Source organism: Manacus vitellinus, unplaced genomic scaffold, assembly GCF_001715985.3.
Source record: "Manacus vitellinus isolate BGI_N305 unplaced genomic scaffold, ASM171598v3 scaffold_4_pilon, whole genome shotgun sequence".
NCBI classification, from domain to species: Eukaryota; Metazoa; Chordata; class Aves; order Passeriformes; family Pipridae; genus Manacus; species Manacus vitellinus.
This window is the reverse complement of record NW_021940604.1, coordinates 17858451-17883913: the sequence shown is the minus strand read 5'-3', so window position 1 is coordinate 17883913 and position 25463 is coordinate 17858451. Positions and strand designations below refer to the sequence as shown.

At 35.9% G+C, this 25463-nt stretch overlaps 1 protein-coding gene across 1 annotated transcript in view; it reads right to left on the bottom strand.

Moving 5' to 3' along the window:
* The window catches only part of MAN1A1 (mannosidase alpha class 1A member 1), a 107748-nt gene that overhangs the window by 40902 nt on the left and 41383 nt on the right, over window positions 1-25463 (bottom strand). Inside the window, exon 4 of the mRNA XM_029962794.1 lies at window positions 21044-21138. Coding sequence (XP_029818654.1) covers window positions 21044-21138 — 95 coding nt within the window. The remainder of the gene's footprint in view (window positions 1-21043; window positions 21139-25463) is intronic.

Genomic DNA, 25463 nt, shown 5'->3' with positions numbered 1-25463 from the left:
TTCAGACTGTTGGGCTGTTTTGTTTACATCAAATTTCTGCCACATTTCTCTGTGGAAAAAGGCTGAATTTCTTTAGAATTTTACAGGCAGGGTTTGTACAACCCTTTCCTTATGGCTGTCTGCCTAGTGACACTTCTCATGTTACTGGTGCTCTAAAGGGGCATCAGAGCTTGTGGAACTGGCACTCTGCAGCAAACCCACAGAGCAGTAAGCTCACATGTACACACCCACATGGACGAGTATGAGAAAGGGAGAGACACTTAGTAGTCAGGCAGTACATGATCTGAAATATCACTATGAGACATGTCAAGTGCTTAAAGGTAATTTTCAGTGCCACCATCTAAAAATGTACTAAAACTGTACTTGTTACTATAATAATTTCTGATAAAAGTTATCTCAGCACAGCACAGACCTACATGTCTCCCACAACACACTAATGAATAAACTAAACAATTCAAGCATGCTATTAGTTTATGCACTAAGGTTTAATTAATCAATTCCAAAGGCTAAAAAAGCAAGAGGGAATACAAAACAACAGAGCAAGGCTAGAAATAATAAATACTAGCATGGACTACTTTTAATCAAGTCCCCAAAGAAAAGTGAAAATAACAGGAAATGAAAAGTCATGAATGGAATTTCACAGTTCTGCCATCCATGCAATAAGTGAAGATGGTGTAAAAGAAGGTGATATTAGAATTAAATTCCCTACTGTAGCAAGTGGTCTAACTCAGTGTCACTGACAACCAAAAAACTCACAAAACCAAACCCAATGAAACGACAAGCCTCTCCAACTCCAAAAAAAACCAAACCAAAGCAAGAGAAACTAGCTCCTGAGAAGCCAATGGAAAACACCTTCTTAACAAATCCACTGCAAAGGAAAATAATTAAGAATTCTGGAAGAGTCCATGAGAAATGCTATTTATATATGTTCTTTTCCTCTCTGCCATACCTTTTAATACTAAAAGACAAACTAACTGTTTAAGTTTAAAGCTTATTTCAGAACTTTACATCTCACATTAAAAGTCCTTGCTGCCTTAAACCACAATAGCCACGGCATTCAGCACTCTTGATAATTTCTTTTTTTCTTCTTGCTGGCCCCAAAACTCTCCTCTTGCTCTCCCAGTTGACCTTCTTGTTACCAGATGTTCTTCCCTTTACTGCCAGTCACTGGAGATCTTTGAGTTGTCTCCACACAGCCTCAAGTGGAAAGCAGCAAGACGTGTTTGTATGATGGAGATCCTGCAACAGCAATCCCCTCCACTTTGGGTTGAGGACACTCACAACCCAATCAAAGATATTAGTGTACTGAAATATTGTGATAACAATGGCTTCTCAATCACAAGAGCAGTAGTCACATTTTTAAGGAAAGCCACAACTGATCTTCTGGACGGGACAAAATCCCATTATTTGCTCTTTGCAGTATGATGAGGACCTATAAGGAAGGGTAAAGATTCAAAGGACCAAAGCAAGGATGGCAAGTGACAGCTATATGAAACTTCTCAGCCACTAATTCCCACTTTTCCACTTCATAGGACTAATTTTTCAATACTCTAAATAGTCCTAATCTCAATCTCAGTAATTTTAAATATATTAGCATCACCTTGTTTATACAGTTCATATTCATTCCTTACCATCAGATGATAAAATTAAAAAGCGGGTTTAATCTTTTACTTCTCTGAACTCAATTAGATTGTATTAGCTTCTCATGTCATGAAAATATTTTATATGGGTTCACAGTCATTTAAGTCAAAAAGTCTATCAAAGCATCTAGTCACATTTTTTGTGCTCGATATTACATGCGGTGCCATTAAACATTTGAATCATAGAATCAAAATCATTACACTAACTGCATGGCTCCATTATTAAAAATAAGGGGCTGACAAGTTGCAAAGGTCTGTTTCAAGCAGTTTTATAGCTACCATTCATTGTAAGGAGACTACGTCAAAGGCTTGCTGACTGACAGTCAATTATTTCTCCTTCTAATACAAGCTGTTGGATCAACAGTGGTTTCAAATACTGGACGGCTTGTCACAAGACTTGCAACTGTGATATTCATCTGATATTAACATTAACTTACAAATGCTGTAAATTACACTTGCATATGCATTTACAGATACGTGTATCAATCTAAACATGTACAATACAGAGACACCACTGTTGTCAAGGGAAACCTCTCTTCAGTATCTGCTTTCACAGATGCTGTGACAGCTGTATGAAACACTACTGACATGGCATTTTGGTTCACTGAAAGGGACAGCTTCTCCACATAAAAAATACTGAAGTAGCCTTTTTCAGACTAGTGTTGTTAAAGACATAATCTGTTTTGACAAATGCTTTAAGAAAAGTATAAATGTCCCCTTTTTCCAGTCTGCTTCAATCTCCTTGTTCCTCTTTACCGATACATTGCTGTGTCATATAAATCCATTTGTTCTAGGATCAGATAAACATTTGTTTTTCTCAGTGCCAGTCACTAAGGGCTTGATCCTTACTCACAGCCAACTGAAAGACTCCTGGTGGCTTCAACAGGCAGTGATCGAGCATTAGAATCCTGTAACTGTCATTAAACCTGTTGCAGAGACGACAAGTTAATATGAATATGGGGATACCCTGCAGCTAGATTGAAACACCAGTATCACAGTATAAATCATTTCTGCTAACACCATTCAGATTTGGGAACTGAGACCTGCTTCTCTCTCTGGAAATCAGTTAATACAACGCAAAAGAAGGACTCTGGTTTCTAGTTTCTTTCCCCAGCAAATGAAACATTTACTTATGCCCAGTTTTATCCTTCAATGCCTATTAGCTATATAAAGGTCAAGATTGAAATCAATTATTTTAAAGAACTACTTATTTACATACAATTTACATATTTTTTCCTACTTTATAGATTTATGGAAGATACCTATTATTCAGTACAATTCGGGCAATTTAACTACAAAGAGCCATCCTTATTTTTTTCAAATGACATTAGTTTCAGGCATATCACTAGGTTAGAGAAGATATACATGCTATTTATCAGTTTCTGATTCTGAATGTTATGCTTGTGCTCCCTGTTCAATAAACATGAAATTTTATTTTATTGATTCACATATTTATAGATGAATCAAATCCCTCATTGTTTGTGTCATCAAGGAAAATAAACCAATGCCTAAAATATGATCAAATTCATTAACTAAGGTATGATAAAGAATATTTCCTACTGTGTAGCAGGCAAAAAAAAAAAAAGGCGACGAATAACACATAATCTAATACACATCTGATTTTCACCTGAGGAAATAAACCTATTCCACTTTTCTGGTAAGTCTCAATTATCAGTTATTCAATTGTGTTCCACCAAACCCCGAACTTCACTATCAATCAACTATTAATTCAAACAACAAATACTTTTTACACAGCTGCTGCTCATACTATAGATGAGCTATTTACAAGAAACCAGTGATGCTGATTATCTCAAATGGTGAGGCACAGCACAACACAGCTTAATTCCCAGATTTGCACTAAAAATTATGACCCAGGACAGTCTGATTTCACCATAAAGAGAAGAAAAAGAAAAAAAAAGGACAAACATTACCTCGAAAACTCAGTAAAGTCAGATTATGCGAGACTCTTTTAAACAAAAAGTAATTTTGTTCCATAATCTTTTTTTCAGGAATCCATGTATTAAATTATGATTCAGGGACTTTACTTCAGTGAATATCCTGAAGAAGGAAAGGAGTTTTCCATCCAATTACCTAACAATTCAATAGAGCTGCAAAAGGCTGAAGGACATTTGCTACCTTGGCAGAGCAGAAAAATGAGAAGTACCAAACATTTCTTCTAAAAGTACTTTAAAATGTAATCACAATCCATGCACTAATACTCATGACCACACTGAAGATATTCCTTGGAGGATTCTGTAAACCAGATTATCAGATAATAAAGGACCTAGCATGAAGTAGTCAAATAAGCTTTTCTTAACAATAATGGGATTTTAATCAATACAACGAAAATAATATAATAAAGGATGAAGTGAAATCAGAATGAAGGGATTACTATTTAAAATAATAGAACAATAAAAAGGCTCAGAAAACCCCCCACACTTCTGGAATCCTGCTGGAGACAGTATATGTACTGTTTGTTCCTGCACCAGCATACAATGTTTCATTAACCATGCTGAAAAAGCTGCTGCATATTAAACAATGCACACAGAGAAAGTACCTTACTATTTTTCTTTTATAAATTATCAATGAGAACAATGATGCTATAGTTTTATAAAGCATTTAAGAAAATCAGGCTTCTGTCCCAATTTCAGTAAAACACTTGGTCAAAGGTTTTAAGTGTTGTTTGTAATCTTTCTTTGCTTTTAATGGCTTTAGTGCAAGAATCACTATTTTAAGCTTTTTTATTTTCTGCCTTTTTTACTTTTTTTCTTTTTTGTATTTCCTGGTGTAGACTGGAATAATATAACATGGAATATTTTGCAAGGACTGTCATGTAAGAAGCACCATATCTGTTCTTCAACTACAATTCCATGTCTGGAATGGAGTATATTCTGGATACATATGGCATACTAGTTAGCTTTTTTGAAACTTTTGAAAGATAATGTCAGTCAAAATAAGTACTTTTGGTAAGGTGCACAATTGTCTTTTTAGTACCAGAGAGACTTTGAACTCAAAAGCCATCAAAATAAACTATTTTAGGTCTCTTAAAATAGAATAGGTCTACTTTATTAAAAGTATTTATTTCTTGTCTCTTTATATTACATATTTTGGAGAGAGCAACACCCTGGCCCAAGTCAAAATGATCAGAGTAAATAAAAAAAATTGAGATGACTCCCTTTTCTGACTCCCGTCTCTTTCAGGTAGGCAGATTTCCAAAGGGTGTCTTCAAGGGCCAGCAACCAGAATCCAAATTTTCTGTGATGTGTGGGTGAATGCAGGGATAGAATGCAAGCTCTCTTCTCCTCCCTAAGACGCAAGCATGAAGAACCATCTCTGCTACAGCTGCAGTCCCTGTGGACAGTAACAGGTCTTTCTCTAATCCTCTAAAGTACCCAAGACATGTTTAGTCAATTCATGACTGATTAACAACAAACTAATCTGGCTTGCAAACAAAATGCTATACAATCACAAAGGATTATAAAGGGAAAAGAGGAAAAAGTAAGCTGGTTGTTTACTTCAAAGAGGCTCAAGAGATATGGAAACAGTCTCCCACATCAGAGAATCAAGTACTGATATGGTATAGAATAATACAAAAATACACTAAAGTGATAGTGATGCCACAGTTCTGTCCAACGTTTGTTTTCTCTTTCTGTTGTGCTTGAGTGAGGGGAAATAAACAGAATGCTGAGTGAATACCAGAGCTGCTCTGAGAAGACAAGTATTTTCCTGGCTCAAAAAAATGGAATGTGAATGGAAAAGAGCTCTGGAGTATTCATGAGACTACTACCTAGGATTAGAATATTCTACAGAAGCATCCCCACGAGCTTGGAAAAGCAGGTCTGGGAAAGAAGATTTTAGTAATGAGCAGGCTATAAGGGGAAATGCAAACAAGGCATGTCATGGGGTGCATGATGTGACTTAAATGTTAACTGAGGAATGAGGGTGATGTAAGACCTATGTTATTCACTCACGGAAAGGCCTTCCTTGATCTGCATCCAATACCGGATGTCAACTACATTTCAAGAAAGACAGGGAAAAAATTTAGAAAGCTTAGAGAAGAGTAAAAAGAACTCCCAGGAACACAAAAGGCAGGATTGAGAGGAGAGTCATCTTGTCAACAGTAGATTAAGCATGTCAATTAAGTAAGTCTTCCAACACATAAAAGGGGATAAATCTTTCACCGAAATACTGAAGTATTTAAGTTTCAGAATAAAAAGTACACACAATAACGCTCAAAGAAACCTCTCAAGAGTGAAGACACAGAAGCACTGGAATAAGCTCCCTCGGAAAAGCAAGGAATCCCCATGTTGCAGTTCTTGAAGAAATGGCTAGACAGACATCCGCTTGTGATAATTTAGATGGTACTTGGGTGTCCAGTATTGAAACATATGGATTGATGACAGGATTTCTGTCTTATTTTGTGTGTTTAAATCATTCCTGAATCATCCCCAAAAACATCTGATAAAGCAATACAAAACTAAATCATACATTCTTGAGGAAATAAGTTTGTTTAAAAATAGTAATAAAGATTTTACAGCATCCCATTCCTGTGCATTACAGGAGGAGGGAAGCAAGTAAAGCCCATAAGGAGTCTTTTCGAAATTTTTAAGGTATGCCTTATCAAAGCATCTGTGATATGTCATTCAGAAGAAACAGTATATCATGCAAAAACTGGACAGTTCAGACTTCATTAAGTGGAGAAAAAGAAGCAAGTTTGAACCATTGTCTAAAGTTTACTTACTCAAAAGCAGGCTTGTGAACTAGTACTACTCATGAAAATCTCAGATGGTAGTAAACTTTAACCATACAATAGGCTGAATACCAAACCGACAGATTTAAGCCTTCAAAGACTGGCTCAAAAGCTATTAGCCATTAAAACAGTGCTGACAAACTTAGTTAAGCAAAACTCAATTAATTTACAAAAAGAATTCTGGGTAGAAGATAGCAAAAATAGCTTAATTATGGCCTCAGTAGAATATTATGACATGATGCAAAATGACATTGCTGAAAGACTGCATGTTCTAATGCCTGTTAGAAAACATTCATTTGAAAAGAATTAAAATCAAAATTACATACTTTTAAAATCTTTTTTTGCTCCAATAAATTTGATTACCTAGAGAGGATGCTGTATGACATGAAATGGACAACCTGAAAGGTCAACCAGAAAGACTGTCAAACTTGCTGCACCAACCACAATTTGCTGGCATGTATTTAAAACACATAAGCCTCTCCAAGGCAAAGTATTGAATCAAGACATTTACATTAATGGGCCTTTGACTAATACTCAGTTTTCTTATACTAAACAGAAACTGCACAACATGAGCACCATTACAAGATATATAGCATATGGATACCATTAAGGCTCAATTATAATGAGTACTTGCTCATTTATTTCTCTAAGCAGTACTGCAATGAATGTAGCAGCAGTTTCACAGGTGTCAGCTGGAAATAGTAGCCTTTCATTTAACTTGCTGAAAGACTGGTCCCTCCTATTAACTTCCTCCTAAAGATGTGTCAGTGTTATAACAATAAAAATGTCATTTTAACATGAAGTTTAAACCAATGAAGGCAAATTTCTGGAACAAACTACTCAGATGTCTTGCTAGACTCTTTTTATTTCCTTCTCAATAGGTCTCAAACTACCTCATCATTATACAAGTCTCATTTTGTCTTTACTCTCTGCTATATGGATTCCTACAGCGACATCCATGTATCTATGGCATTTACTGCTGGGGTTTTATTACTGCTTGTTGGTGAGCAGCAGATTGTCTAATACAGAGTAACAGACTATTCTGGTAAGTCTTTTAAAATTACACTCAGTTATACCATATCCTCTAAGCCAAGTCTACTCTGTTAGGTTATGATGTACTACAATGAGCAAGGTCTGCTCATCAAAAAGAAGGAAAAACAATGACACTCAGATTTTAATGTGAGATTAAAGCGAGAACACAATTTATTTTAGATGTTGGCTAGGTGCATCCACCTAACTCAACACTTAGATAAGAGTCCACACCAGCCCGCTGGACTAAGAAGTCAGGTTGAGTGTTTTCTGCAACATAAAGACATGCTAGTGAGCTGTTACTCTTCCCTGCCCTTAAAAAATTCAATCTGTAATGAGTTAAAGGTCAGCCAGAGCAGAACACGATCATAAAGGTATTGCTTACTGGGTTATTCATTCTTAAGGTTGATTTGCCAGGCATTAGATCTCTGCTATAGTAATTCCAAATTATTTGGCAATATTAGGGAAAAAACAGCACAGTCAGCCTATACAGCATCAAATAATCACCCTAACACTAGCAAAAGGAACACTTGCATCGAATGCTCACTGAGCTGTAACATTGATATGATAATGACAAACAGTTATTTTGAAAGCATACAGGATTTTTAGCATCAACTCACTGCAAAACAGCATACAGAAAACAGCAGATAGAGATTCTTTGGTAATCTGTGTTTCTCCTGATGGAAGACTTTAGCATCTTCTTATACAGTTTCTTTCTCAAGGTGAATATCACATTCGCCATCATAATAGAAACTCAAAGATATGACAAAGGATCACTTTTCAAAGTTATATGTATATGTATATGCTATTCATCAGCAATCAAGAGATTAAAAAAAAAGCTAAAAGTTTTCCTTAAAAAAAAAAAAAAAGAAAGAATACATTAAAAGTCAAACTATCTCTCTAAACTGGACAGAAAAATTGTGCCGTTTACATTCCATACCTTTTAATGCTACGAGGAAAAACTTCAGACAGCTACAAAAAGCCCTGAGGCATTCACATACATGACTGAATTTGGTTTTGGAGGAACTCTTGGTCTTTACTGCTCATGTCCGTTCTACAACCATCCATTTTATTAGCACAGCTGAATGAGTTACAGCACTGGATATCATTTAAGGTTATATTTTATCTTGCATATCTACAAACTAATTCTTTAATGTGTACTCTTTGTCAGTAATAATACCTTGTAGTACATGAAAACACAAAAAAAAGTCCAGCTGATCTAACTGAAAGTTACAGTGATCAAACTGATTTACAGTACTGGAGTGCCTAATCCACCACAGAATGACTTCAAAGAATACATAAGACACTTTAAAAAAAATCTTTCTCCAACCAGCTGCATGTCATGTAATTACTCTTATTTTGCCATGTGCAAACCGAGCTTTATTACTGGAAATGTTCACGAAAATTGTGTTACAGTGGTAACTGCAAAGAAAATAGTTATCAAATGTCTAGTTATTAGAGAACAGTCAAATCTTTTCATTTCTGCTCAAAATCTTTGATTTGTCTGGCTTTGCTCAGATCAAAAAGCTGGATCAAAAGACATAGAAGGCTTTGCTTTGCTTAGCTATCTAAGACCAAGTTTGTGACCCCAACATGTTCTGAGAACAAGCAGGTCAATGGTGCCAAGCAAATATCCACTTTTAGGTACTTTCATGTTTATCCCATAAACCACAACACAGCAAGAGGAAAGACTGGGAGAAACACTTCAGAAGTTCATCTCCTGAGCTGAACTAACCTGTTAATGAAGACACTCATATTGATTCCTTGATCTTAATTATTCAAAGGCCCTTAGGCATAACATACCCATCATTCACCTATGAGTAAGATCAGACTGATTTAAACTCTAGCTAATGCTTTCTTTTAAAGGAAGAAAGAACCAAGGGAGCTGAACCACATGTCTGAGAAGTAAAAAACCTCAGTCTAATTCTCCTCCAGCTGAAAAGTTTCAAACCCATGACTGTTAAATTCCTGGAGAGTGTTTTAAGTACTAGGCAAGAAACTCTTCTGGAAAATGCTGTCCATCTTTTCTTTTGTTGAAATTGTGTCACAAAACAACTGAAAGGACAGATTCACTGGACTGAAAACTCATGGATTTTGGTCTCCTAGAACACCTTCTCTAATGCATTCTTAATGAAAACTTAAACAGCAACAACAAAATCCCTAAACCAAGACAAGCAAACTCCCCACAAGTCTTATGTAAATAAAGCAAGATGATTTAACTATCTGTTCACTGACAATATAAGGATAATGAATGGTTTTAGACAGTTTTCAGCATTTGATCTATAGATGTTTCGTGCTTTTTCCTCTTTAATTGTTAAAAATAAGACTAAATATAAACCTTATTGACAAGATTACAATACTTTGTCCACCTGAATATTTTAGCAGATTAGATTTGATAGTAGCAAAACCAGGAAGTCTGCTAAAGAGCATTTTCTATTATCAATTCCACTGCTAGGATCTGAGTTGCAGTTTTTGTTCAGTACCATTTGATTTCCTACTAGACTAGAGGCACTGAGCATGGGGTGATCCACAATAACCTTCATGCCTCAAAAAGAAGGCAAAAAGGGCACAAATACTCTCTCCCTCACCCCTCAAGTCACCTTGTCATGCTAATTAAATACACCTAGGTAATTTCTACTGCGTTTCTGAAAAGCATTTAGGGACAGGTTATGAAAAATGCAAACTAGTATGACCATTACAGTAACTGCATTAGTTAAATTTATTAATTTGTCAAAATTAAGTCAATAAGAGTTTTAGTAACACTATTATATTACTTGATTAGTTTTGAAAGTGTTTATCCTAAGAACTCTATTTAATTGGAATCATCTCAATTTACAGGATACATTAAATCCTCGGTAGCATTTTAAGATGATTCAACATATGCAGGTCAATTACCAGTAATTACTGTTTTATACAACTGCTTCAGAAGAAACTTCAGTACAACACTGGAAAAGAATAAAAGGGGATTCTAAAAAATACAACTGAACCCCAATTCTGAAAGATACAACTGAACTTCAGCACACATTATTATGGTAAAAGGCTCTATATAATATCTAAGTTGTTAAAACTGTTCTGAAATGGTAAAGATTATAAAAATCTGAGCTAATATTAAAGAACAGTTGTCTACCTTAAAATGGATGATGATAATTTGTCAGGACTGCCAAATTACTGAATTGCACTAACTGCACTCATGCCCAGCTGCACATTAATTACCAGATTAGAAAGTTATAATTAATTTTCTTAATATCGCTACACTGCTTTTCTTCCTTGAGTTAATAAAAACAGATTGCAATCAATCTTTGTTAATTCATGCTGCAGAACAGAACTGCCATAGCTATTTCTATATGTGAAAAACACCACATGCATAGTTCTTGGGGTAATACTCTGCCTAGAAACTCTATCTTCTGACATTTTAATGAAGTGTTGTAATAAGGCAAATAAATTATAAATTATAATTTGACTTAGTATAATTAGTAGAAAAACTACATAAGCTTAAAAATGAATTTTTAAAGAATCTTCTTAATTACCAAATTTAGAAGTGTATAGTATATTTCAACATATTTTGAACTGGAAAAGAGGGTTTACTCATAGTTGCATTGTTGAAAGCCTTCACTGCTTTTAAAATTTCTTCATTAGCTGACTTCGTCATTAGAAACTACCAAAAGTGCTTCATACTTGTCTGGCCTTTCCAGAGTACATAGTGCAAGACATTTTAAGAACTAGAAAATGAAAACAACTTTACAGAGATACAGACAAAAGTACATCACAGCTCTCATCAGGAGCATTCAGTTACAAATACAGCCAAGATAATTAATGCAGCATTCAAGCAGCATACACTTTTCTGTGTCCATATCTGCATTAGTATAAAAAGGTGATTTTATAAGATGGAAAGGTTTATTCAAGGGTTGCCATGTGAAGAAAGGAGAAATGAGTAAAATCAATGCACCTTTTTTTCATTTTCCATTATGCCTGAAAGCTGTTTAATTTCTCCAGCCTCACTACTGTTTAAATTTTTTTTTCTCTCCTCACTTCCCTTCCTTTGTAAAAGATAAGAATGAGTGTAGAAACATAAGAATTATGACATCATAGCTTCCAAAGAGTGCTAACCTATTCTATTTTGATCGAATAGAAGTCTTCATATGGTCAAGCTTAGCTGTCGGAATGGGAAGAGTGAATGTCAGTAACAAATGAAGACTGAAAATATTTTTAGTTTGGGTGTTTGTGGTTTTTTAATGTTTCTAAAGTCTTCCAGGATATGGTAAAGAACAAGCAATTCTGTATTTGCGAAAGACTGGAGATAAAGGATTTTAAAAGAATATATAGTCTTCAGTAGCAAAGCCAAGCATAAGTCTTTTGCTATATATCTCTTCTCCCAAACCTCCCTAAAGAAGCCCAATTTGCCTGACACTGCTAAATGTTATAAATATGTTTTTTATATATGTAAAACATCTATATGTGTGTGTTGATGTATACACACACATAGCCCCCGTCTACCCCACAGTGTATACCAAAATACACATAAACTTGATTATCACTCTTTCCAGAATATTTAAGTACTTCTATATATTTAAGACCTTGATGAACAATGTAGTAGATGATAATACTCTAGAGAAGTAGCATTTATGGATCAACTCTTCCATAAAGCATCATACCTTAAAGCAGCATCTCTAGTTTGGGGTACTGCAGAGAGGCAGAGAAGCAGATCAACTAGATGACCTCAAGAACGTGAGGGACAGAAGAACAGAAGGAGATAAAGAAGGAAGGATGGAAGGACAGATGGAAGAGACGAAGGGAAGAAACTGAAAAGCACAGCCCAGAAGTCGCAGAAAACATACGTGGGACAATACTCAGTACAGTTCTCAAATATTAATTTTCACAAGCTATGAAAATGAAAAATCTGAAAAAAGACTCAGAGAAGCAACCCACAGATCGGGAAAACATGATGCATCCAGGATTCAGATACTTCTTATGTGGGGCAAAAATCACAGAATCACAGTAGAGAAAACTTCTACCAGGGGTGAAAATGATCACTGCTATCCTTCTCCTCTAAAATAAATACGGATTAGAAGAGGGCAGTAAGCATGGAAGAGGAGTAGCAGAATTAGAAAATACATAAAGTAGAGCAGGATCAAAGACAGATTGCAAAAGTTTTGATTTACAGAAAACACACCACTAAAAGGCATTGGATGATTTCAGAATTGTAATAAAAACTTGCAAGTAGATTAAGCATTCAATTAAGGTCTGGATGCTTAAGAGACACTATGAGAAACAGTGTAGCTGTTTTCCAACCTAAAACCATTTTGTTACATTTATCATCACCTAGATAACTAAGAGTAACAAGCACAGCACTACAGGTATCATTTAATGCTGAGATTATTGTTTAAAAACAATTATGCATGAAGTGTGTATATATCTCAACACACGAAGCTAGTCACAAAGTTGAGAAAGTCCAAGTTATGATCAGCAATTATGGAAGCAAAGAAGAAAATAATCCTTCCATTATTTTAAGATTTCTGAAAAGAAAGCAAACTCCGCAGTTCTCACCTAATGCTAAACATAACTAAACAATTAACAAATAACAAACTTTTGTTTCTGTTAAAATCTAAGGCAAAAATTAAATCTGCGTGAATATTATTCTGATATAATAGACTGATTTCTAGGGGAAAAACCCCCTATTTTATGCTGATTTGTTACTATAAAGCCAATCTAAAAAATTAAATGGGAAACTGTACTGCAAGAGTATCCAACGTATCCATGCAAATGGATATGCCATGACTTTCGGAAGAACAAAAGATGTCATAAGCAGTTATGACTAATCAACTTAAAAGACGCATAACACACCCCCATTAGCATTGGCACTATGAAACTGAAAAATACAAAATTCAAGTTTCACAGTATTAATAGGATTATGAAATGCTATAAAGAGAAGTTGAAAATTTAGATAAGTAAAACTGTTATTTGTGATAAACATGATGCATTGGAATTGTATCAGTTACAGGCAGGGTCTCAGCTGTCCAGCTGCAAGGTTATAGTTTAGAGGAAGTTACGGAGAAAGCCTCTCATATCAGCAGTAACGAGAAACCATAAAATGATGAAAAAAGATTTACCAATACATACATAAATCTATGTGTTTATCTGTAATAAAAGATGTACTTCAAGAAGTATTGCAGGGAATTGCTTTTTTTCAGTGAGGAAAAAATGCAGTATTCTGTGAAGATATGAGCAGAATCTGTTCTTAGTAATGATTTCTGAAAAAATGTAGTTAACAACACTTGTATAACACTAAGTATCCTACGGTGATAACAGCAGTTATCCAGCTAAAGCAAGAGTACAAGCAACACCAACATCCATATACTAATTTATAAAATTCTATTTTCAATATTGGCAATTTTAAAATCTTGCAGGCAGATTTCTTTGGAGAGCAAGAATGGTTTTAACTCCCAGGAAGCAAATTGAGGACCTGATGCAACTTTCCCACCTTATGTCACTGCATTTTGATGAGGGACTGGTTAATTTACAACCAGACTAGCAGAAAATTTGCCATACCTTCTTGGTACTTGCCATCTATTGGTATATAGGTGACTCGGATGAACTTCCTATCCTGATTTCTAGAGCAAAACACAAAATATTTCAACTTGCCTATCCTAACTCAAATCCCTCCCTGTTTCCAGAGCAGAAACATTAATATCTTCTTCACAAATAACACACACACATAAAAGCCATTTCCCATTTTTTTAAACCACCAGGACAAAATGTTATGATAGCTGCGGAAGGCTTTCATACCCTCAAAACTGTCTGCTGAGGAGGGGGGCAAGATTTATGAAGTGAAGACCTAGAGCCTCCTGCTCTAACCAGTTGGCTTCTGTGGGGCTGTTTGGCACAAGGTTTGTTTTGTTTTTTAGAAGAACATTACCTATTGTTAGCACCACAGAGATCTATAAAGTGATTGCAATTGTACATTTCATACTGAGGAATCACATTACTAATACTCACACAGGATTTTACACAGATAAACAGTATGATAATTATGAACTTGTAAGTATTTATACGCATTTCACATTGCACTAATAAACTGTGGGAAAGATTTAGTATTTAAACTTAGAATTTGGGACTAGAATCTCTTTCTTTTGCCTATAAAGAAGGCACTTCAACTGAGAAAGATATTTTGCAATAGTAATAATAGGTCCCAAATCCTTCCTGTGTTATTGCCAGAGGGCAGCCTCCCACACAAATTCTGCATTACAATATTGAATTGAAAATGGTATTTGAGTAATACAGCCTATCATTAAGGGCTATCATAAAAATAACATTTTTTCTTAGTTCTTTTTCTTCCTTGCCAAACTGCTATGTTCCTTGAACTTTCTCATGGAATTTTTATGATATTATTATAAATGAGACTTTTTTTTACATTGCCTAATGGCAAATCAGACATCACCACAGGTCAAATATACTGACTATTGAACATAAAGGTCCCTTCCAACCCAGCTGATTTTACGATTCTATGATTCTATGATAAAGCACTATGCAATGCTGGCTACTCATTTCAGATGAGGCAAAGATATGGCAAGGAATCTTTTAACTTTAGTGTTCTAACAAGTCCTAAAACAATGAAATTTCTTAGCAGATGACATATAACATGATGATATCAAAATGCCCCAAACACAAAACTATTTTTCCAGGTTTTTTTGCATTCAATACTGACTCAAGAAATGTAAACTTGCTTATGAATCATACAATTAACTGAAATGTCTGTGCTGAAAAATGTACCCTTTGCTGAAATCATTCTTGTCACTAGTTACTTATAAATTAGGATGGAATTAATTTCCTCAACTCAAGATGTTAGTTCTTTCAATTACTTGTGTACGGTCTTCTTCAGTCAATGGAAAGAGATCAGTATCTCTCGACGGCAGATCATTCTATGCCCAAACATATGCTTGACACCAGACAAATAATTTTTAGAGAGGTAAAGTTCAGCTAGGACTTAGCTCTTTGCATCCAGTGCTAATACAAATCCACACCACGATCCAAATGCCTGAAGGTAAAAGTCTGCTTTCAATTGGTAGTTTTTTCTACAGGGGAAATCTCAGTGTTTAACTCAATATCCAAATCCTTTTTGTTATTATTACCACTCTATTACATTAGTGGAGCTATTTGCCAAAACCACACACAAAAAGCCTTTATAAACCATGTCTGCTACCTTTAGCTTTTTTCCTTACGTATTTTTGATTTCTTCCTCTAACATTATGCCAAAATTACACAGAAGGGATAAAATTAAAGATTTCAAGATTTCATCTAAACACAACTTCTGCATGGTCCTACAATAACAAATTATGCAGACAATGTAAGTTTTTCCTCCCTAAACTTGCTTTAAAAAACAGGTTTATTTTTGCTAAGACAGTCAAATTTGAAGAATACGCCTTTATTTAACCCTGTAGTCTTAGTCTTCTTTTTTTTTTTTTTTTAATTTAATTTAGACACTGGAGTTAACAGGGCAAACCAGAAAAATTAAATTATCCATCCTGGTTGAATTTCTGCAAGAAATGGCTTGTTGCATCACTAGGATAAGTAAAAGCATGAACTGTTAATTATTTTAAAGAATATAGTATCATACAAGCAACTTGCAACAGATTTTGCAAAATAATGCAACAATCACATTTCAGGTATTTTGGGACAATGTAAGTGGGAGAATTAAGCTGTCCAAAAAGGTTTACTGAATTTACATGATTGGATCCCTTCTTTGTTACATTTTCAAACTTTTAAGATTCCTTTACAAACTATAAAGGTATATAGTCCTAAGTGCATTGATTATGTTTTGGAAAATGTCCCAGAACTCAAAGAGAACCATTCTGTTATATGCTAAAATCTTACCTTAGGAATACCAGAGTTTTTTTAACGAGGTAGCACACTAAAGACATTTTGAAGACCTCAAGTGTTGTTGGTACATGAGATCTCAAACACATTTTGAATTTGGGAATTACTCTGAAACTTTAAGATATTTTCAAGCAAGTTCTGCTGTCTGAAGACCAAAATTTCATACCTCAGTGCTTGGTTTTTTGACCACATTTCCACTGAGCTGGAAGGTGCTGAGAGAGAAGCTCCTTTAAATGTCTACAGCCTAAACCACTGCTGGTAGTCTGAAGAACCAGAAGAAGTACCCGATAGTGTGAAGTATCAAAATGAGTGCTCCATAAGAGAACATCACCTGTGTCTGCGTCATCCCGGCAGATGCTGTGGCATTTTACCATAAAATCCCTCACCAAAACTGCTCTCCAAGGCAAGCCAAAGATGGTGGGGAGAACCATCCTACTCGGCAGTACTGTCATGGAACAGGAATCTGAGCTGGCGGTAAAAATTAATTCAAAATAAAAAACTATGGGTGTATTTTTTCTTGCTATTTTCTTTTTTCCTAGTGATGTGAGACAAAAAGCTCTTTTTGAAGCTATGAGTGTATCTTGTACTGAATCCACACAGCAGCTACAAGGGCCCAGTAGCTGCAATAAACTTTTGTTCAAACTTTGAAAACTGTGACTCCTGGAAAAGCCTGTGGCCCAACTTAAATATTCTGTACAAAATGCAGTATTTTATTTATTATTATTAATAATAATTAATATAATAACAACAACAACAATAATAAAGTCAAAAGGGGACCTTGTTAAAAATCATGCTGACAATATCCCAGTGGTATATATTGCAGCTTTGTCACTTCCAACCTCGGTTACCTACAAATGAGTAACTACTTTGTGTAAACAATTTAGCAAGGCCTCTGCTGTCTCACTTCAAAAAATATGTTATATTGAATTGAACTAAGGTCTGCTTTTAATGTACAATCAATGTTAATGTGTGAAAGGCAAAGAACCCTGAGCTGACATCAGGCACAGTAAGCATTTTACATTTATGTTGAGTAAATCTTACCACACCCTGAGGTTTGTTTTCAATAAAAATTAATCACATATTTCAAACTTCTCCTTTTTAGTTTCTGTTAAGCTTCTTTGCTCTGACCCACTCCAGCCACCCCTCAAAGCTTTTCCTCTTATACAACACTTCCCATGGTTGCTGTAGCTATAAATGTTTACATAATTCAGCTTTGCCACTGAGACAGAGGACCAGGTATGGTATACCCCTTGCATACCGTGATAGCCTTAGATACTTAGATACCATTTTCAGTTTGTTCTCTTTCCAGAAATAAAAATATTATTTACTCCAGTTGAAAACTTTTTCATTAAGGTAAGGCATAACTATTTTTCAAAGTTTCAGATGCACTTAAAGGTTATATGCTACACTGATTCTTCATAAAAAGGCAGGCACCTTAATGCTTAACAGTATTGCTACATCATAGCCCAAAACACAAAATAAATAACCTTATAAAAACTATGCAACTGGTCAATGTATAAAGAGCAAACATTTTACGGAAAATACATTCTTTCACATAAGAATGCTTATTAGCAAGTAGTAATGTGGTCTTATTGGAAAAATAGTGACTAGAACTCAGATACAGGTTTGCTTTTAAAGGGGGGAAAAGTGTCATGAAGGCACAATTTTCATATAAAACAAAAAAAATGCACAGCATCTTATATTAAGTTAATTCCTGATAGATCCAACAGAATAACATCAGTCTGGGTTCTTCTCTGTATTTCACAGCTGGGCATCATCCCATAAACACAAGCCCTGAACAGCTTCCCTTTTAATAGTTACAGAGATAAAAATAAATAGATACATTAAAAAGATTACTTGATCCTGCAAACTTGATGCAAGGCTGGGTATTTGTTAAGTTTACTTAACTCCCTAAGAAAGTTATAATTTCATTTTTTTTTATTTCTATAAATCTGAGAGGTAAATTACGGAAAGACACAAGAATTCCAATTGTTCAGTTATAAATTACTTGAAGTTTTTAGAGAGAAAGGGAAATGACAATTTTAGCATGGAGAAGCCCAGTTATCACAACTCACTGAGAAGAAAAATATAGGATCACGAACTAGCAGTGTTTCAAGTAACTCTTATAGTTAGTGTTTTAGAAGTATTGAAGACAAAATATCTAAACAAAGGATTGTGTGAGGGAGGAAAATAAATAAGTAAATAAATAAATAAAAGTGGCTTTGCCAGCTTGCATTCCTTATTCCCAAGAATAAGACTCAAACCTGTCTGTCAACTCACTACTGCTTTAAACACTTCTCTGTCTGCAGCCTCTCTTTGTACCAGCATTTTTAGCCAGAACAGTCAGTATGTGCTATATAACCCTGGTTACTTAAATAAAAGGAAGTTCAAATTCCTGCAGTACAAGCAGAAGTGAAAAATAGATGCTGCAGATGAAGATACAGAGCAATACCAAGAACATCAGAAATAAGGAACTGCAACTGAAACTTTAGAAAGAAAGAAAAGGAAATCCCAGTACAAACAACCAATCTAATTACTTAAAATGTACTTTAGAGACCAAAGGAAATTTTACAAGCAAACACACTCAAGAATTGGCAAGTAATTTTAGCTGTAGAATAGTACAATGAACTTTTTATTATATTTGATAATTAGGGTTCCACAAATAAAACAGTAAGTGTCCTATGGTCACAAAACAGTGAGGAAAGAAGCAAGATGAAGAAAAACAATGGAGAAGATAAAAAGAAAAAGACTTCAGCCTTTGGTATGTAAGCACATATATATGTTAGACAAAGGTGCACATATATGTTTACACACAGGGGCATGCAAGCAGAGAACAAGTCTGGCTATGATGATACAGGACGAGCAGAGAAAACAAACTATTTCGTGAAGAACATTTGCACAGTGAAATAAATATCCAGCTCATCTGTTAACCCAAAAATAGTAATTTAAAAATAACCACTGACACCCATAATCTATTGTGAGGGTTTTCCAATTTGAAGCGTAAATCAAAATAAAATCAAGTAAAATACTAATCAGAAATGAGGCGTATTAGATCTGTAATATATGCAGGCTTCAGTGGCTTAGCATTTCCTAAGCCTGGATGACAGCATATTTGTTTACTCACAGTATTATGGAAGAGTCATCTACTGAAGGTCAAACCTAGGCAGATGTGGAAGGATTCAGAATGAATAACCAAGAACCCAGCATTTAATGTAAATTTTTCTGCCACAGCAAAAGATATTATTTCAGCACAGATCCTCTTCCACTTTTATGCCAGATAAGAAATGAATCCCTTTTGCATTACCACCTTGCAGTGTTTGTGGCTGACATCTGTAGTGCCCTATAGCAGTTGTTGTGAGAAAGTAGGAATAAAACCGTAAAGATCTATCACACAATTTGAGTTATATGCAAAAATTGATTTATTTAGTAGTTAAACAGGGATTTAGATAAAAGACAAATTTTTAGCCTGAATACTTTAAACACATTTACATATACTATGTAGAGCAAGGTATTGTTGTGTTGCAATTTCAAACGTATGCTAGCATTTTGTATTCAGAAGTTTTTCTAACAGCTTACAAATAACCAACACACCTCAAGCTGTTGTACTATTGAATTTGTGAAGAACTCATTAAAGCCTGTTGAGAAGAAATTATTAGAATGCATGTAATTAACCAAAGTCCAAGAATCATCACCAGGCAACAGTTAATCAGCCCCTTCAATGATGAGAAAGTTCAGGATTTGCTAATTCCCTCCTGCTCCTGCACATGGACGTGCTTTTTTTGTCTTCTACCTCATTGCTGTTCGAAAGGAAGGTGGAAGAAAAGCCTGTCTGAACTGACACGCCAGGGGGTTCTGCAGGACTGCCTCTGAGCAGTTTACTGTGTAGCCTGAAGTAAACAGAGCCAATCAAGCAACACGCCAATGTATGTCCCACTGTGGGGAAAGGTGTGTTTATAAACACAGATCAAGAACAGTGGAAGATGCTGACTGCCAAGGAGGGAACCACGCAAAAAAAACACACCACCAACACATGCACATGTGAAATTCTTCCTGATTGACTTTCTCGTGACGAGTGATGCTGGGCTTTATTTGCAATATGAAGAAAGATGAGGTGTCCTTACGAATACACAAATACACCCCACAGGTGTAACTTTCAATATTCTTCCCCACTCAGTGCAAAGAAAGAATTTTCTTTACCAGCACAGCATCACAGCTAGCAGTCCTGAGATGGACCAAGGAATTGCTGACATGTCTGGAGGCAAGAGTGATTTCAGGAAATTATGCATCTCCTACAGCAAACACACAGCTGCCTTCAAACCACAACTGCCCAAAGCAAAAGTACTCCTTGGGAGAAGGTACAAAACAGTGAGTCACTTGTTGAAGGTATTACTCTTGTTTCTCAGTATGAAGGATGTCCTGATGGTGCATTTGAGAACAGATAAAAATCAAGTGGATAGAAAATTTATCCTTTCAGAGTAGCACATGCCCTTTTGCTCTTACCCTACCTAAAACAACTGTAAAAGCAATTAAGGACCTCAGTGATGAACAACATGTTAACTGACAAAAACGCAGCCAGTTGTGAGATGAATAAATATATTTCAATGTGTATTCTTGTGTATCCACTTGAATTTCCCAATTTAAATTGTAGAACCAAAAAAGACAAAAACTGTACAGCAATTGTAATAATTCTGTGGTAAAGATGGGTTCAACATAATTTTTATATGTTCTAGTCACCAAAAAACAGTTGTTTTACCTCTTGATGTTAAGCAATGCCCAAGGTATCCCAGTGGGAGTGTTGAAAGCAGGTAGCAATTTCTCTCCAAGCTCCACTGCCTTTTTTCGGAAAACCTGAAAGTTAAGAAGAAACCAAGTGTTGGAAAATGCATTGGTGCTCCAACCAAATTAATTTAAATAATACCATTATTGAGCATATGGTACAAGCCACCTCAGCACAATGAAGCATTCCTGCTCTTTTAGAATGACGTCAAAGGAACAAAGCAGCACGACTTGTTTTCCATTGCAGCTGGTAACAAGAGAACTCACATAGCAGGATCACACAGTGACAATGCCCAGATAACCAGCCTCTGGCATGACCCCACCAAAACAGAGCCATGGGTGCAGCCAGACCTGCTCTGGATGTCACAGAGCAGCTTACACGCTCCCGGTTGCCCCTGTCAGATACGCCGGGCTCAGGACGGGGGCCGTGAGCCAGGCACGCTGCTGCGTCCAGGCTTGCTCGCTGGCAGCTCCCTACCCCGAGCAACACCTCCTGCTGGAGTGGTGGGGACACAGGCGCAGAAAGGCCGCCTTTGCTTTCCGTGAGGTTTATTAACAGCGGCTCAGCAGGCTGTGGGAGCCGGGGCTGCATCACCATGTACCTGCTGTACTGGCAATCTGCTGCAGGGGCAGTCTGTGGCAAAAACACCACCCCACACCACCGAATAAAAAAATAATTTTGCAGCACTACAGTCTTTATGGACTCAGCTGGCTTATGCCCAGATAGTGTCAATGCCACAATTAATCAAAAAATTAGAATATACCCCTGCAGACAACTGAGACTTAACTGATATTTAGCATCTAAAGAGTTTCAGCTTTCATTTTAAAAACATGAAGTAAAAGGAACCCAAATGCTTAACATATGCCCACAAGAATGATAAACAATTTAACAAGAGAAACTTTTATGAGTTAAAAAGCTGAAACAAAGAGGATTTTGCTTTCCTTCAACTGCCAGCTCAGCTCAGGTTACACTAATCTGATTTTTTGAGAACTGAGTGCTCTACTAAGAGGGTTTTTAATTAGAAGCAATATTGTTCCAACTTAAATATAGAAATCTATTTAGTGATTTCAATATGATGATGTTTAAGGCCTATTTCCTTGGAATTACACTGGGATCTTGCGCAACACTGAAAGGGATTATCCCAGGTGTAGTAGTCAAAATAGCAAAGTGACCTTCATTGTTCTCTCTTTCTAATAATGGTTCCTTTCAATTAATTTTTTCTTCTCAGACATATTTATGATGAATTTATATTTATTTATGTATTAGAAATCGGCTTGTACATCCGATGCATCCTGTGGTGTAGCCATGCATATGTGAATACAAAAAGACATTTGCTGATCAAAACAAGGTAATGAAGAAGTTTCTTTCCACACATATAAAATACAATTCATAAAATCCCAGTTCCTAAAAGCCACATTGAATAAAGGTTTTCTACTATTGAAAATATGTGATCAGGAGTGAATATAAAACTCTGGGATAATCATGTTACCATAAAGAAGCTCTAAACTATCCCAGTCCAAGGTCTCTTCATATGATACATATCTCAAGATAAGGAATTATAGTACAAGATATTTTGAGGGTGCTAAGTAATTTCAAGCCAAATTATGGCTGGAGTCAGAAAATTTTCTCAAGTGGATTGCATGTGAGTGCGGGGAGAAACTTGGAGCAAAGCAGCAGGGAAAACAATTTGCTTGGAAATCGCTTCATAATCCATGATATTTTTAACTTCCCAGTTTACCAGTTGTATGCATTCTGATGAGAATTAGTTATGGATTTGTGATCTTTACCCAGTGCACAGTTCAGTCTCCCCAAGGGTTAAAACCTTGAGGAACACTCAACAACAGTTGGTGCAGAACAATTATCTCTTAGCAGATTTCCTTGGGAGGAGCAAGAGACAGTAACCCACTATGAGAACACAAGCTTTCCCCTCGTTTCACTACACAGCCACATTTTTCACCTTGGTCTGTTGAAGCCAAACCTAGCCTTTAGTTTTTTAGCACAAGAGAGACCTCCCTCAGCCTTTCACAACATACCGTGAGATCAGCTCATCAGCCTAGTTTAGCACCTCTGCCCTGAAACATTGAAATATTGACAGGAGAGTGGCTATGGTGATCCTCCTAAGGAATGGACACACCAGGACCCAGAACTTCTGTAGAAGAACCTGCTGCACAGCATAAAACTCTGCCTTTTCTTGTATGCTAGTGATTTTCCTTCCCCTTCCAAAGTTAAAAATAAAAGTCAACTATGGACATTATCCAATTTTATCTATAAGGCTAATTTAACATGGCTGAACAACTGACTGCCAAATCACTATCTATTAAGTAGAACTGTATAGACAAGAATGACAAGAATACAACACCACTCTGAATGACTGAACACAATAAGTAGTAGCTTCATGCAGTAAAATTATACTCTTTCAGCAAGGGTAAAAGGGGAAGGATTAATAAAGGAACCACTTTATTTCTCAATTTGCAGCTTTAACAGTTAAAGAAAAATAGGCAAAGCAGGTGTTGCAATTATTGTACACCATCCACAACATCCACGCTATTTTTCTTTTGCAGAAACTTCTAGTATTGGACAAGAAATAAATATTGTACAGGACAATGTTGTGGTTTTTTTGTTTTTGGTTTTTTTTGTTTTGTTTTTTTTAATAATAGAAGTAAATAAACAACAGAAACTTCTACTTATCTCCACTTCTAACAGAAATTTCAACTTTTTGCCAAGCCCTGATTTTCATTCATTAAAGTCAGCACTGTGGTAAGCACAAATGGTAACAGTTGTGCTGAGAAGCACAAAGCAAAGGCAGAAATGACAGAGCACAAAAATGAGAGACATTATATAATAAAGGAAAATATCTACAGTAAATTTCCCATTCCAGTAGTTATCTTTAGAGCCTCAGGAACCTTTCCTGGCTTTCCCTCACGAATAGTGAGCCAGCAATAATGAAGGATTACTTACATGAAGTATTCCAATTGGATCAGACCTGGCAGAAGCTTTCACCGTCCCATGCCTGAACCCACCCTTCACCCCACATTTAGTTTAAATATTTACCTACGAGTCTAAAAGTCTATAAACCTCTCACAAGGTCTCCATCACTTTGTCCAGTGCTCTATCATATCTAGACTGCATACTCTTCAAAGAAAAGGGAGTGTGGAGTTATTTACCTGACATGTCGGCAGTCCCTTTATCAGGTGATGCACAGAGTAAGCCACACTGTCATCAATCCCTTCTTTTAAATTGAGGATTCAGATGAAAGTACTCCAACTACCCTTAAAAAGCAGCAAAACCACTAAAAATTTCACTGATATTTAAGTCAGCTAGATGCCATAACATAACAAAGAAAATTATTCTGAGTAAAGCATTGTGATTCAGGAAAGAAAATGATCATTGAAACCAGTCAGAAATACATGATCAGTAAGTAACACTATGAAGTTGGGCAGGATATGAAATACTTTCTCAAGCATTTCCCTCTAACCTAATTTTTGCCAGGCTTTGGATGTAAAATAATTCTCTTTTTAAACTCTAAAGCATTACTAACATTTTTAAAAGGTATAATACTGATTCTCACCATGTAAAATGGACTCCTCCATGAAATTAGTGTGAATTCCTCTGTAGCCCTATTCAAAATTAGCACTGAAGTCCTACTCAATACTAGCACTAAAGCAAGTTAGATACTTCCTATAATCATAAATAGATTATATAGAAGACAGAGTTCCAACATTTTCAATCACAATCTCTGTTTATATCAGTAGGCTGTGAAATGTTAAATGTAAAATGAGCTCAGGGTTAATAAAGCAGCACCTTCATTGTCCTTTGAGTTACCAACCTGGCGTGCCTTACAGACACAAAAGTCACTCCAACCATCACCATTACTCCAAGCCAGCAATTCTTTGAACAACATTTGAGTAAACACTAATACCAAAACACGAAATCCACCTCATTGCTGCATGCGGTTACCGTCTGTTCATTCCACAGGCAACGAACATACCAAGCAAGGGAAAAACCCCATCATATTCTCACTCATTAGATATTCTTAATTATTTTTTAAATACATATAAGTATTTTTGTTCTTAGTAAGAGAGAATAAACTAACTAATGGATCATACATCTAGAACTGCAATGCTCATGTTAGAACACCCAATGCCACAATCAATCAGATCTTGCAGACTCTCCCATCCATTAACAAATCTTATTAGGGAAAATAGCGTTCCCACAGAGAAATGAGAATGTGCCTGCAAAGATGCAACTGCAGGGCTAAGACCAGACCTGTCATCTGGTGAGCACTGGCTTTAATTATAGTGCAAGAATGTTATCTCCTCTGGATAAACAAAAATGTTTCCTCTGGCTGGAATGACAAATCCCTTTGAAAATGTTAGATTACCTCATTGTAGATTTA